This window comes from Aspergillus chevalieri, chromosome 6 (genome assembly GCF_016861735.1).
Source record: "Aspergillus chevalieri M1 DNA, chromosome 6, nearly complete sequence".
Taxonomy (NCBI): domain Eukaryota; kingdom Fungi; phylum Ascomycota; class Eurotiomycetes; order Eurotiales; family Aspergillaceae; genus Aspergillus; species Aspergillus chevalieri.
Window position 1 is genome coordinate 925551 of NC_057367.1, and position 13228 is coordinate 938778.

Genomic DNA, 13228 nt, shown 5'->3' on the forward strand with positions numbered 1-13228 from the left:
CATCGACTGGCGGAAGCCGTGAGAATAGAATATGGGATGGTCAGGGCGAGAGAACGAAGCTATAGGAGGGGGTGATGTTGGAGGAATGGAGGAGAGGCCGTTGAGATCATGGGCCAAGTCAAAGTGGCAGAAAACAAGCGGCTCATAAATGACAGCGCAAATCCACCATTGCCAGAAATAGCTATACCGGGAGATCAATATTTAGTCGAAAGATCAATTGCCTGCCTTGACACCTTTCGTCTCTTCTTTTTATGGTGTATGACACAATGTAGGAAGAGTCATACCAAAAAGGCAGAAGGCGGTGATCTTCTGGATCGGCTTCCTTAACAATTCTGGATGTTTTCTCTTGCTCTTGCCCCAACTTCAATTCATGAAGTGAGCTTAAATACATGATTTTCACTTTTTACCGATGGCTACAGTCTATGCTGAGACCCCAGACTGCCCGATTTCTCGTTGAGTGTCGCCAGTGCTGTGTTCTCAGCGCATTGTCCCACTTACCTGCCCCTCCAAGACGCTGCTTGCTGAGAACGAACACAACGCCCATTCCTGTGCGACACTATCAACCTGCGGCATACCAGCCCATGAGTCGTCGCAAAGTCGAGACGAGTCCTTCTGCACAAATACACAAGCGAAGACGCATTTCCTACAACACCAACGACACCATGACTCAGGACGCGCAGGCCCTGCCCACCGTACAGCTTACTCCGATCGAGAACACCCTCAAAGAGCTCCTTCTCGATGTTGCGCAATATATTCGGGAGCAAGAAATCGCAAAAGGTGGTATTGAGGACCCCCCGCAGACCGAGCTGCGGTTCACGGGGGGTTGGGTGCGAGACAAGCTGCTAGGCGTGGACAGCCATGATATCGATGTGGGAATCAGTACGATGACAGGATACCATTTTGGTATGGCTCTTAAGGAATATTTGGATATCCCGGAGAACCTGGACAAGTACAAGAGGAACCACCCGAATGGCGAGCTGAGCGAGGCTATTGTCAGTCTACACAAGATCGAAGCGAACCCCGAAAAGTCGAAACACTTGGAGACGGTGACCACGAAGATCTTTGGTCTCGAAATCGACTTGGTCAATCTGCGAAAGGAGACATACTCGGAGGACAGCAGGAACCCGCAGATGGAGTTTGGTACGGCACAGGAAGACGCCATGCGCCGTGATGCGACAATCAACGCGCTTTTCTACAACCTGAATGAGTCCAAGGTGGAGGACCTCACGGGATCCGGCTGGACTGACATGCAGAACAAGACCATTCGCACTCCATTAGAACCATTTCAGACCTTCAAGGATGACCCGTTGCGTGTGTTACGTTTGATCCGGTTTGCCAGCCGGTTGGGATACCGAATCCATGAGGAAACAGAACAGGCGATGCAGAATAGCGAGATCAGTGAAGCTCTGAAGCTAAAGATTAGCAAGGAGCGAGTTGGGACGGAGCTGGAAAAGATGCTCAAAGGTAGGCCAATGATACGGATTGTTCATCAATCTTCTCAGATGCTCACCAAGTACAGGACCTGATCCCCGAGGCGCACTGCATCTCATTGATCGTATCGGACTCTATTCTACAATATTTGCGAACCACCAAGATGATGTCCATGCAGAAACATCGTCCTGGGCTCTTGCATACGATGCCTTTCAAAAATTGTTACACCCGGGCACTGAGGGCAGTGACACCGTCGAGCGTGTACGGAACATTCTCATTCGTGGTGAGTCAGAAACCTACTATGCATGGGTCATCACTGCATTCGCACCTTGGAGCAGTGTCCCGACACGTGTAGCCTCGGGCAAAAAAGCCAAACCGGTTCCACCACGCGCATCCGAAGTCGCCAGAGACAGTCTTCGTTCGGACAACAAAACAATCAACTTTTTGCGGGATTCGTCGAATAATTGGAAGAGCATCATCGGCGTCAAATCATCACTTCTTGAGGAGCGGCTGGGCGGCACGGCTGCGGAAATTCGACAGCAAGTTGGTCTACACATCCGGTCATGGGGGAAGGAATGGAGGCTTCAGTTTGTCTTGAGTATTCTTAAAGAAGTCATGCAGGGACGTGATTTCTCTAAAGGTAAGATATCACACCCTTCCTCATTCTACAGCTTGGAAGGCGACTCGTTCACTCTGACCCGGTCATCAGTTACTCAAGAATACGACGCTTTCCTGGAATACATGGTGAAGCAAGATCTTGTAGAGGTATGCGAAATGAAGCCCATCGCAAACGGAGACGAGATCATGAAGCATATGAAGGTATCGAAAGGGCCATGGATGAGTAAAGTCATGGATGCGGCGATCAAGTGGCAGCTCCTGCATCCAGAGGTCACAGAGAAGGAAAAGATCTTGGAGGCTCTCTCAAATCAACGGGAAGAATTAGGTATCCCTCCGCCAAACTAGATTCGCTAGGAGAAATGAAAAAGATTCGAATAGTCTGTTATTGTACCCAGTAGATCCCACTGTATAGACAGCAGCAATAACTTATCCGCTCTTCTAATTTTTTTATTCTCCCGCCCACATATCTTCTCTTCTTATGAACAACATCAACTTCAACACAATTAGAATATTATTCACAAATTATCATTAGTTAAGCCACTATATAAAAAATTTGTCGATAATTGTCGTTCGCCGCGTCCAGCCATGGAAGGACTTCGCAAAGCGGCACGTGAGTCCCTCCAACAACAACCCGACTCCCGCGACCTCCCAGCCATTACTCTCCCAGACAACATCACACTTCCCGATTCATTAGATTCATTATGGCAAGATTTATCATCTCGAAGGCCAAAAGGAGATGCAGAGGTAAGTCTACGTGCTTCCTGCTAAACTGGGTTCGCTCTAACAATACATTCAGACCAGTGAAGACCTCCTTGTCGCCCAAGGGTTTCTGGATCAATGGGGCTCGACGAGTCTATCAGATCGAGATGAGGTGGTATTAAATTACCTGTATGTATGGTCTAGTCGTGCTGCGCTTCCTGGTCCTGCGTTTGGAGATATCTCTGATCCGGAGGGGATATCAGAAGGTGGGAATTCTCACTACCTCTTCTTGCGTACAGATATAACTGACGTGCTGCAATAATAGAGAAGAAGCGGATCATCAAGGCTAGTCGAGTCAAATCAACTATTGCTATTTCCGTTATCTCATCTTTGGCAACTCTACTACCCATTGAGAAGGCTGCCGACAAGCCGGACATCGTCATCGCATTGGCAAGCTTTACGTCTGATAACGACCCCTGGACGACAAACACAGGTTTCACGAAGGCCAGGGAAGCACTGCAATCCTTCACTGCAATATCTCGTGCAGAAGGGGGCCTCTCCGTCTGGTCTATCGTTGAGCAAATCCTGAAAGAAAGAATAAAGCCCCTCTTTGCTAAGATGAGGAATCCTGCGATCACAGATGCTGGCCGCAAGAACTTCCATCCTGTGCCTTTGACTCGTTTTGATACGAGTATTCTGGATCCGGAGTCGAAGCCGTGGAAGGTTCATGATCCTTATGCCACCACCGTTTTCGAGTGGGTTATTGCTCAGTATCATGTACGCCCTCCTTGGCAAACACTTTCAGACATATAGCAGAGCTAATATGGATACAGTCATCGGATAAGGAGTATCTAGAAAGACATTTCCCGCTCCTCATACCCCCAACACTGTCCCTAATAGACGACGAGAACCTAGCCTACAAGTCCCGCGGCTGTAACATCCTCCTACAACTCCTCAAACCAATCAAAGAAAGTGAATCCGACATCCTCCGGCGAACAAACCTCTCCTCCGTGTTCGAAGACGCCATAAAGCAATGCTTCTTCTCACTTCCAACAATCACACCGGAAAACGACTCCATCAGACTCCTCGAAGTCGCCTATCCTGCCCTCCTCTCTGTCTTAAAAACAGCCTACCAGCTTCCCACCGTCCCAATGGACAGGAAAGCAGACGACAGAAACACATACATTACCGGTGTTATTAGAATCCTCCGCGACCACATCATTCCCTCATTCCACCATATCAGCTCAACGAATACCATCTCGGCAGCCTCCGCATCGTTCCCGTACCCGCGCCTTTCCACGCTGTTGGTGAATCAGCTGCGCAATGTGCTACCAGAACTAGGTATCCACACCACAAAATACCTTCAAGAAATCATCCCCGTTCTGTACAGCACACTCTCTAACCCATTCGGTCCCGCACACGTCCCTCTTCTCCTCGCATCTGTAGCAGCAATGCGGGCTGTGATCTCGAACGCGCACCCGCGACTGTGGAGATGGCGTGGAGAGATACTTGCTGGTGTTTGTGCGTGCTGGGTGTATGCGCTCGAGGAAGAGGGAGAGATTGCTGAAAGAGCAGAGAAGAGGCGTGGATTAGAAAGTGATAAATCAGCTGGGGAGGCGTTGGGGATGCTGAAGAAAGAGCTCAAGGGGGTTGTTTATTTGTTGAAGCTTGTGTTGGAGAATCCTGTGGATGCCGGGGGGGATGAGGGACAGTTGGATGCGAAGCAGAGGACTGGGAATGAGGTAAAGGAGTTGGTCGATGCGGATGATGTTCTGATGGAGCTGCTCCTGGGTGATATTGACCCTGAAGATGGAAGTTTCTTCGGTTGTTGAATCATAAAGGCATATTCATTGGACTTCATAGACAAATTCAGGGTATCTCCAAACTTGCAAACAAAACAGAAAACTACAAATCCACTCTCTGCTTGAACAGGCTCTTCCCCCTCAACCACTGCCGATACCTCTTGTACCTCTTCTTCTCATAATCCTCCTTAGCAACCGAAATCCCACTCTCCGAAACGTCCAAAAACTCCAAATAATCCTCCACATTCTGTTCCGCATTCGCCTCCAACGTCCCCTCCTCAACATTACACGTATTCGCATACTCGAGCAAATCCAAACTCGACCCTCCTTTCTCACGAGCGATCAACTCATCTTCAGAGGTCACGACAAGGGGCACTTTGAGGGGATGGTTGATGTAGCGGGCGTATTCCTCCGCTTCGGCGGGTTTGACGGAGGGGTTTAAAGAGTCTGTTACGAGTTGGCCGAGCGTCCATTGCGCGATTTGGGCTTTGCTGGGTGTTGAGGGTAGTTGAGGCTGTAATTGGGATTCGTAGGATGGGGAGGTTTTGGTGGCTGGGCGGGGTTCTTTCATGATGCCGCCTGCTGGAGGGCATTTTTCGGCGGAGGGTTGTTGGTATTGCCAGTTTTTTTGGGATTCTGATGTGTTCGTTTGCATGGAGTCGTCGGACGGTTCTTGGATTTTGACGCCTCGTTGTGGGTGTCGCTCGCGGTTGACTTGTTCGTGTGGGATCCAGACGTCGAATGGACTGAGACCGGGGCGGAGGGGTGGGCATCGATGCTTGTTGGTATTAAGTCTATAAGAGAAGATCTTTGGGAACGATGAGATGGCTAGCGGTCGATAATATTCTAGCCAGTAATCATCATAACACGATAAAGGCTCCTTCGGCCTCTGGGGCGCAGGTGGTAGCTCTTTCTGTTTCAGATTCTCCGGCGTATACCAACAGATATAGTTCGGTCGCTTTCTATTTGACCAGGACCGCGGATCTGCGTGGTGCAAATAGTAGTCCGTAGAGAGATCCCATAACATTGGTTGTCCCTGAGAGAAAATGTAATTGCCGAGAAAGAGGTTGTATGCTTCTTGACGCTGAGCATCCAGGAATGAGTTGTTATAATATCGCTTGAAGCTTTCCACCATGTCTCGCGAGTGGCTGCTCCACTGGTTTATTTTGCGGTATGTCGCCATGGTGTTGACTAGATGTGACCCGCCATATTGGATGGCAATCGTGTCACCATGGTCATGCCACATCGTCGTGAAGAGGTTAACAGCATGAGTGTCATACTCCACGGTCGTGCCCTCGATGATACCTAGAGCATGGAGTTGATGGCCAAGTGCGCGTTTCCCAACCACAAACTGAGCGGCATTGGTACGGTCAAGACAGTCGATGCAGTTGGTCCTTGCAATACCGTTTTGTAATTGCAGACCCGATTCTACGTCATAGCCGTTCTTGAAGATTCCGGTCTTGGGAACTATGTCGCCTGCAATATCTTCGAGTGTCGCAATAACATCCTGGTCGCGACTTTTAGAAGCCCGGCTCATATCGAATGGCTTGTAGATGATCTTCTTGTCCTTTGGAAGGAATTGGTTGAGATAATTGATCGCATTGGTGTACTCTTTCAGAAGTTTGGATTCTCGCGGCGTTCGCTCTCTCGCTTTGATCAAATTCAGAACGTAAATCGGCGCACCGTACCTGTCAAACAGGTTGTCAAAATGCAGAGACGCTGCAGAGTAGAAGGGGTCCACCAGATTCAGTTCGATGTCCGGCTTTGGAGAGACGCCGGAATTCTCCTGAGTCCAGTAAAGAGGAATGCTTCCACGGTGCTGGACATAGGATGTGTACAGGGGATTTGTATAGAGCCCCGGACCTGGCGAATGAAAGGATGTTGCCGCCTGTTCTGATACAATCTGCTCAGTCTCAACATCATTGGCGACATATCCCACATCGTTAGCACCGCGCTTCAAGAACCGGGCTCCTGCGAAAAACCGAGACCGACGAGCAATGATCGTGATGTAGACGTGTCGTCCATACACCGAAAGCTTTGCTTGGTCGACATAACCATGGATAATTGGTAAGCACCATTCCCATGGTCGTTTGAGGTTTGACAGCGCCGGATCGAGGAGATGGTTATTCCATATGAACATCGTATTGTAATCTTGAGGATAACTACCGGGCCGCCCGTCCTGGTTTGCCTTGCGTTCGCGGCAGATGTTGTGTTGCAGTGTTCGGGTGATGTCGTAGGAGTAGCTGAAGTAAAACGAGCGGGTGAGGTCGAGGTTGTTCAAAATTGCAATATACCGGGCCTCTTCGTGGTTCTTCTCCGGTTTGATTTTCGACAAATTTGAGGTTGTCAAGGAGATAAGTTCTGTCCCATCAACTTGGTAGATGTAATGGCCTCCTAACATAGCAACCTGGCTTCTTTTTGTCACAAGGAGCATGTAGTACGCGCCGGTAAAGCGGATGAATCCTAGCAAGGCCCATGCACTGCATTTCAACTTTAGTCCCCCAGAACTCTTATTCCCATCATCAATGGCATCCAACAGCTGGCTCATTTCCCGCTTGTTATAAACAATGTCGTCTTCTGCGACGCTCAAATCGCCGGTTTCTGATGTCCGGTCGATTTTCAATATCCGGAACCGGGTGTCCGACAAATCCATTCCAACCATATAAAATCGACTAGCAGTTTCGTATAGAGAGAACTTATGCATGCGGTTGATATTTTCACTCCCAGTATCATAGAACACGGATAGTCGCCTCTGAGCCGAAGTTGGTGTTGAATCTCGCTGAAAAGACGTCGCAATATGGGGCTCTTCATCCTCCCCACCAGCGCCTTCGTCCTCACTCATCTGTATCCCAGTAGAGGAATCATATGTTGACGGGGCGTACGGCGAAGGGTCCGGAGACGGCTTGAAGATCTCTTGCTGTGGATCCTCTGGATGTGCTGAGCCTTCTTTTTCTGTAGGTGCCTTGTTTGCCATAGAGGATAGAACAGAGGTATCTGAAGTTGCGATGGAAGGCCCCGATATCGACTTTGGCGCATTGCCATCTGTGACGGACGGGGTTCTGGAGGGATCATTGTTGACCGCAACGCACTCCTCCTGAGGATCCCGGGCGCGGGATACCTCGTCAAAGCTCTCCATGTTTGGACAGAGCCTAACAGCTAATGAGAGCCATTCAATATCGATTCAACTGGCTAGCAGAGCATAGCGTGCGATCGAAGGCTGGGAAGTGGCGTCTCTTTACGGTATATGACATATTTCCACGTGATAAGACAGGCGCTAACCCGATAAGGATGTGATGTCATCGTCGCCAAATAGAGTAAACAGATGTATACAACAACGTAGGTAGATTTGGAGGTCTAGGGTAAAGTCGTAGATATTTGTATGTGGCTCATATTCATCTTTTGCTTGTGGCTTGTACTTCATATATGTTGGAGAACTGGCAAATCCGAATACTCTGTAGTCTATATATATAGTTAAGTCTAGTCCTACATAGCACAAAATAACCCGACAGTTACTTCAATTCGAGAGGTATATCTATTTAAAGGCATTCATTAACCTCCCAACCCCCCTCTATGTTGAATGATGCGTAGAATGCGGAATGGAACTTGAATTAAATTTGTTATCATGACCGGACAATCCTGAATGGTGAATCGCCATTCTGCCCTTGAAGAAAAAAAAGAAAAAAGGCCATTCCCTTTAATTTGCAGGCTGGAGTAGAAAGACAGATTCTTTCACTTTCCTACAGTAGGAACCGATGAAGCTATTCCCATTGGAGTGTCACAGGCACACTCTCTAAATCTCCAACTTTCTTGCTTTCACTGCTTCCAGACCAACACGCCAGTGAATTCTTCACCACCCTTCCCCTCCTCTGTCTCTTCTTCTTCTGCCCCATCTTGTCAACTTCATCTTTTCTTGTCATCCACCTTCCTCTCTAGTGTCTACGCCTTCAGGAACACCTTCACCTCGCAATCACGGCCCAATATGTATCGACCAGGTCCAAAGGAAAAGATCCCCTGCACCTACGATGACTGTAAATTCCTCTTCGCCTCCGTCGAGGAGATGAAAAAGCACAAGGAAATGGAGCCCTTGCACGATTACTGTGCCAAATGTGATCTCGACTTTGAAGACGAGGAGCGTCACCTCATCCACAAGCTCCAGGCTGAGAACAAACACATCGTCTGCCCCATCTGTGGAATCGATTTTCGCAGCGAGGGAGGACGTGACGCTCACATTCGTCAGGTAGGCACGATTCATCACGACACTGGATCCTCGTAGGTTTTCGGGAGTACTAACGCAGAGCTTCAACCACTCACAGAACCACCGCGCGGAACAGCACCTGGTCTGCCATGGCTGCAAGGTCATCTTCAAGAGTGCCGCTGGACTGATGAAGCACATCGAAGATAATGAGTGCAGCGTCATCAGCCAGACCCGTCTGCTTCAGGAGCAGTCCAAAAAGTTCATGATCAAGGAAGCCCTGAGAGGCGGTGAAGGACCTCCGATGCCTGTCATTCCCAACTCAGCCGATCTTGACGACATCGATGGCGGCGTGAAGCTCAACTTTCTCGATCTCGGAAACCGCGAGGCAATTTCGTTTCAGCCGAAGCCAGGCAGTGATGACCCCACTGCGAGTGTGGATGCTATGCTTGCGCTAAAACACTGGCCCGCGTTGGGAGATAGCAGAGGACAAGCGACATTCGGAATGCCCATGAGTGACTTGATGGCGTTTTCGGATGCTGGTGATAACGAGGAATCTCTGTCGAATGTGGGAGCGTCTCCTGCTCGCGGAAAAGGTTCCTTTGGTGCTGGAACGCCGGAGGCCGGTCAGACCCTTCGTTTGTTGGACGATAAATGGGATGCCACAAAGTTCTTCAACTCGTTCATTGGGAAGTACATCTGTATCTGCAGCTCGTCCTTTCCCACCATGAAGGAATTCGAGGAGCATGTCTTGATGAAGAGCAAAGCGAAGCGCAACGTCCAGTACGTCTTATCCATTCACCTTAGACTTTTAGGTCATTTCTAAATAATTTACTCCTGCAGGTGCCCTGGATGCCTCAAGATCTTCAAGAGCGCCGCTGCCTTGGTTGCCCATTGCGAATCGCCCAGTGTGCGTTGCTCTATAAATGAGCAGGACGTCTACGGTCAGTTCATGGACGAAGTGAGCGGAGGACTTATTCAGGCCGTTGGTTACAACGACGACGGAACAATCAGGTACGAAGCTGGCAGGTTGGATACCAACAATACTCGTCAGGTGGAATGGTAATTCCGGGCTGGTTCCGGGCTGGGTTTGCCAACCGTTTCCTCCCCTCCCCTCTCTTAGTCGTCTTTCTTTATTGTTGCTAAAAGTCTCCGATCTTCGTTGCCGATCTACGTCCAGAGTACATTTCAGTTAGCGGACTGCGGTGGATTCGTTCTCTACATGCCAAAGTCTACACTATGCTATCCAGAAAGCAAAGCAGTGTTGACAGTATCTAAAGAAATATCTATACAAATAAAAAACCAAGTTACATATTTCATCAAACATACCGACAGTCAACATGTACAATGGGTATAAAATTCGTATAAACATCACGTCTAGCAGCAGTCCTCGCAGCATTCGAAGCACAGAAGTCCAGTACAGCTATTATGGTTAACTTACTTTCCCTGGCGAAGAAGAAGCATGACTTACACTCCGCAGCAAATGTCCCCAGCACCGGCACCACCGCGCAGGTTCATTTGCATGTCTTTCTGCGAATTCTGCTGACAGTTAGACGGCTCATTGGTCAAATAATCCTAGAGCAAGCATACCGGTTTCTGAGTCACGACACGCTCAGCTGTGGGGGCTGAAGGCCTGGAGGGCTGGCTCATGACCATGGTGTTTGGATCCCAAGTAGGTTGTCGGGTGGTGTCCTCCTGCTTGGAAGACTTGAACCAGTTGAAGAGGCCCATTGTGTCTGTTGAGAAAAGCTTTTAAGCTGATGGTGGAAGCGCTAAATGGGATATACAATGGCAGAAGAGACTGGGAAATGAAGAGAGCAGGCCTCAATATATACCAATGACTTGACAGGCAGAATAAATCCTCGGAATCGGAATGAAACGCCCCAATGCCCCAATCCCATGAGCATTACCGGTCATGTCATGTGGCTGACTCCTCGTGCCCGAATAATTGGCCATAACAACACTCCACCAGCCCTCGCCTTATCAGTACCCATTCCCGTTGGGCACATCCCACCTATCTTTACTCACTCAATACCATTTCCTGTCTCTCCGTTCCGACAAGCATCGGTATCCGTATACTCCCCCGATCCTCCGGCATTTGTATGCCATCGACGTGTTTCCACACAATCCAGGATATCGTCCGCTATCCTTCATCCGTGTAGAATCAACAGGCAGCTCCATTTTTGCAGTGGAACCACGTGGGTCACGGGTCCACAGGGCTGACGCTAAGCTTTGGTCAAGCTTTGCATTGTTTTGTGCAAGGTTCCGACCAATCACAAGGGGTCTATTGTCGGTTACTCGGAATGTCAGGTATCAACCCGATATTGCATGGGAATCGTTGAGATAGGCGAATGAAGATTACGAGGAGGGAGAAAAGGACAATAGCATTGTGATGCTTCACCACGCGGAAATCACGTGACTACACAACCGGCCGTATGGCCCACCGTAAAATTTTGCATCAACCGCAGAGTCCAAGATCAGACCCTCCGATAAACAGATAACCATTCAGCCACAAATATCCTCCAATCAGACATTGATCAATTGAAACCCACCTTTTCCAGTAACCCGATCAACCAAACATAAGACTAAAGAAAAATGGTCGAAGACATTCAATCCCGCCGCGAAGCCGACTACCAGCGCTTCAAGAACTACGCCGCCCTAACCTTCCTCGTCACCTCCCCGATTCTCATCGCCCTACCCCCGCGGAAACTCGACCACCTCACCGTCCTGCTCACAGGCGCCTTCTGCATCTCCGCAAACCACCTGACCTATGAACGCACAGGCCGCAGCATCATGGAGCGTCTCGAGTCGCGCCTTTCCCGGCCCTCGGCGATCATCTCGGATTTGCCTAGTGAGCGCGCGCAGGAGATCCAGGCACGGGTGCGCGCGAGTAGAGAGAAACAATTGCGGGAAGGAGGACTTAACGAGGAGGAGATTGAGAGGTTGAGGGCGAGGCAGACGCAGGAGAAGGGGATTGCGGAGAGGGTTTGGATGGGTGGGGAGGAGGAAGGGTGGAAGCAGAGGAGATTACGAGAGGAGGCGGAGGCGTTGGCGGAGGGGAAGGGGTATGGGGATCTGATTAAGGAGCATGTTTCGGATGTATGGAGATGGGGAAAAAAGGATAATGACTCGAAGGAGTGATTGGGATTTAGGTATTCAAAGGATGACAAACTGATGCCTCGGGCATTTGCGACTTGGTGGTCTTGACGATGATGCCGTGGACGATGTATGATATTGGGTTTGTTTATATGATGGCGTTGATATCCATGTATTACTATGCAATCTACTCTTATGTTGCTCTACGCTTCTACGATTGAAAATGTGGGTTGGAAAAGCAATGTATTCAGCAACTCCAATTTAGTACAGTCCCCCCATTTGGGCTCAGGATCAAGGGAAACGTCCCCTGCACTTTTCGCGTCTAGGGTAAAAACCTTGAACAAGACCAACAATCACAGTCTGGTCTTCCCCGATACATGGTAACTTCGATTCTCCCAATTCGGTTCTTTCAATTCCTTCAACTTTGGTGGTCATTGCGCGCGCGCGCGTGTGTGTGTGTGTGTGTGTGTGTGTGTGTGTGTGTGTGTGTGTGTGTGTGTGTGTGTGTGGACTTTCCCTCGTGGTGATCCTCAAATCCATCCCCTAATACAGAAATAAGAACACGGTCCCTATGGACCGGTCATACAAACTGAATAATCTGACGTCCCCATAAATAAGGCTCAGTCCTCCTTTCCGACTGGCCATCGCCCCCATGTGACGACATGACTGTCGATGTTGAGGCACAACTGGCTGGCAAGATGAGCGGAGCGGCACAGGTCCTTTCCCAGACGGGCCGATCCGGGGACCATCCGGGGCTGGTTGAGAGCCGTGTTGGTTTCGGCATCCTGGAGATTTGAACCGAACCGAGACTGGGGGAGAACCTTTGTTGTTGTTCTTTGATTTACAGATCGGCCGGAACGGACGGAACGACTCGGAAACCCGCAGAACTCGTGCAGAACTCGTGCTGCGGGTGCCCGTTATTAGGTGTCTTATTTTTGTCTTGATGATGTCCTTCGAGCCCCGGGGACGACTGATATTAGGGGAAGACTCATAAGATTCTTTTTTTGTTTGTGAAGTCTTTTGAACTCGGGAAGAGCTCAAATCCGAGGAGGACTTATAAGGAGAATACGCCTTTTTTGTTTGTGGTGGTGAAGTCCTTTGAGCAGCGGGGTTCCGGGGTGGTTCAAATCCGGGAGGACCCTGGTTAACTCGGTCGATTGTCGATGATCCAAAGACTCCCATGCCTGCACGTACCACTCCCTTTTTACCCAACCCTATTCGTCCCACAGAAGCGACCCGGCCATATCGTCCCCATCGGATCCCTTTATGGGGACGCTCAGCAGTCCTTCTGTGAGGGTCTGGGGCTTGTACGAGCATCTGACCAGACCGAGCTAGGTAACCCAAGACGCTGCTTTGTTCTGTTGTTGTTTATCCGGGGATTCGGGGATGA

At 49.6% G+C, this 13228-nt stretch overlaps 6 protein-coding genes across 6 annotated transcripts; 4 read left to right on the forward strand and 2 right to left on the reverse strand.

Moving 5' to 3' along the window:
* Positions 1-389: 389 nt before the first annotated feature.
* CCA1 (tRNA adenylyltransferase) lies at positions 390-2394 on the forward strand (the record flags this gene model as incomplete). Its single annotated transcript, XM_043281485.1, has 2 exons — positions 390-1464; positions 1520-2394. 2 exons carry the CDS (start codon positions 390-392, stop codon positions 2392-2394), a joined length of 1950 nt encoding a protein of 649 aa, XP_043138960.1.
* A 240-nt stretch (positions 2395-2634) lies between these two features.
* On the forward strand, positions 2635-4580 carry ACHE_60325S (Tti2 family protein; the record flags this gene model as incomplete). The annotated part of the gene is made up of 4 exons (XM_043281487.1): positions 2635-2793; positions 2846-3014; positions 3074-3525; positions 3582-4580. 4 exons carry the CDS (start codon positions 2635-2637, stop codon positions 4578-4580), a joined length of 1779 nt encoding a protein of 592 aa, XP_043138961.1.
* Positions 4581-4653: 73 nt separating this feature from the next.
* On the reverse strand, positions 4654-7686 carry FIG4 (phosphatidylinositol-3,5-bisphosphate 5-phosphatase; the record flags this gene model as incomplete). Its single annotated transcript, XM_043281488.1, has 1 exon — positions 4654-7686. One exon carries the CDS (start codon positions 7684-7686, stop codon positions 4654-4656), a length of 3033 nt encoding a protein of 1010 aa, XP_043138962.1.
* Positions 7687-8529: 843 nt separating this feature from the next.
* ACHE_60327S (putative C2H2 finger domain protein) lies at positions 8530-9808 on the forward strand (the record flags this gene model as incomplete). Its single annotated transcript, XM_043281489.1, has 3 exons — positions 8530-8787; positions 8864-9525; positions 9586-9808. 3 exons carry the CDS (start codon positions 8530-8532, stop codon positions 9806-9808), a joined length of 1143 nt encoding a protein of 380 aa, XP_043138963.1.
* A 311-nt stretch (positions 9809-10119) lies between these two features.
* On the reverse strand, positions 10120-10473 carry ACHE_60328A (uncharacterized protein; the record flags this gene model as incomplete). The annotated part of the gene is made up of 3 exons (XM_043281490.1): positions 10120-10165; positions 10214-10281; positions 10333-10473. 3 exons carry the CDS (start codon positions 10471-10473, stop codon positions 10120-10122), a joined length of 255 nt encoding a protein of 84 aa, XP_043138964.1.
* An 864-nt stretch (positions 10474-11337) lies between these two features.
* ACHE_60329S (uncharacterized protein) lies at positions 11338-11883 on the forward strand (the record flags this gene model as incomplete). The annotated part of the gene is made up of 1 exon (XM_043281491.1): positions 11338-11883. The coding sequence occupies one exon, from the start codon at positions 11338-11340 to the stop codon at positions 11881-11883; it is 546 nt and encodes a 181-aa protein (XP_043138965.1).
* Positions 11884-13228: the final 1345 nt, after the last annotated feature.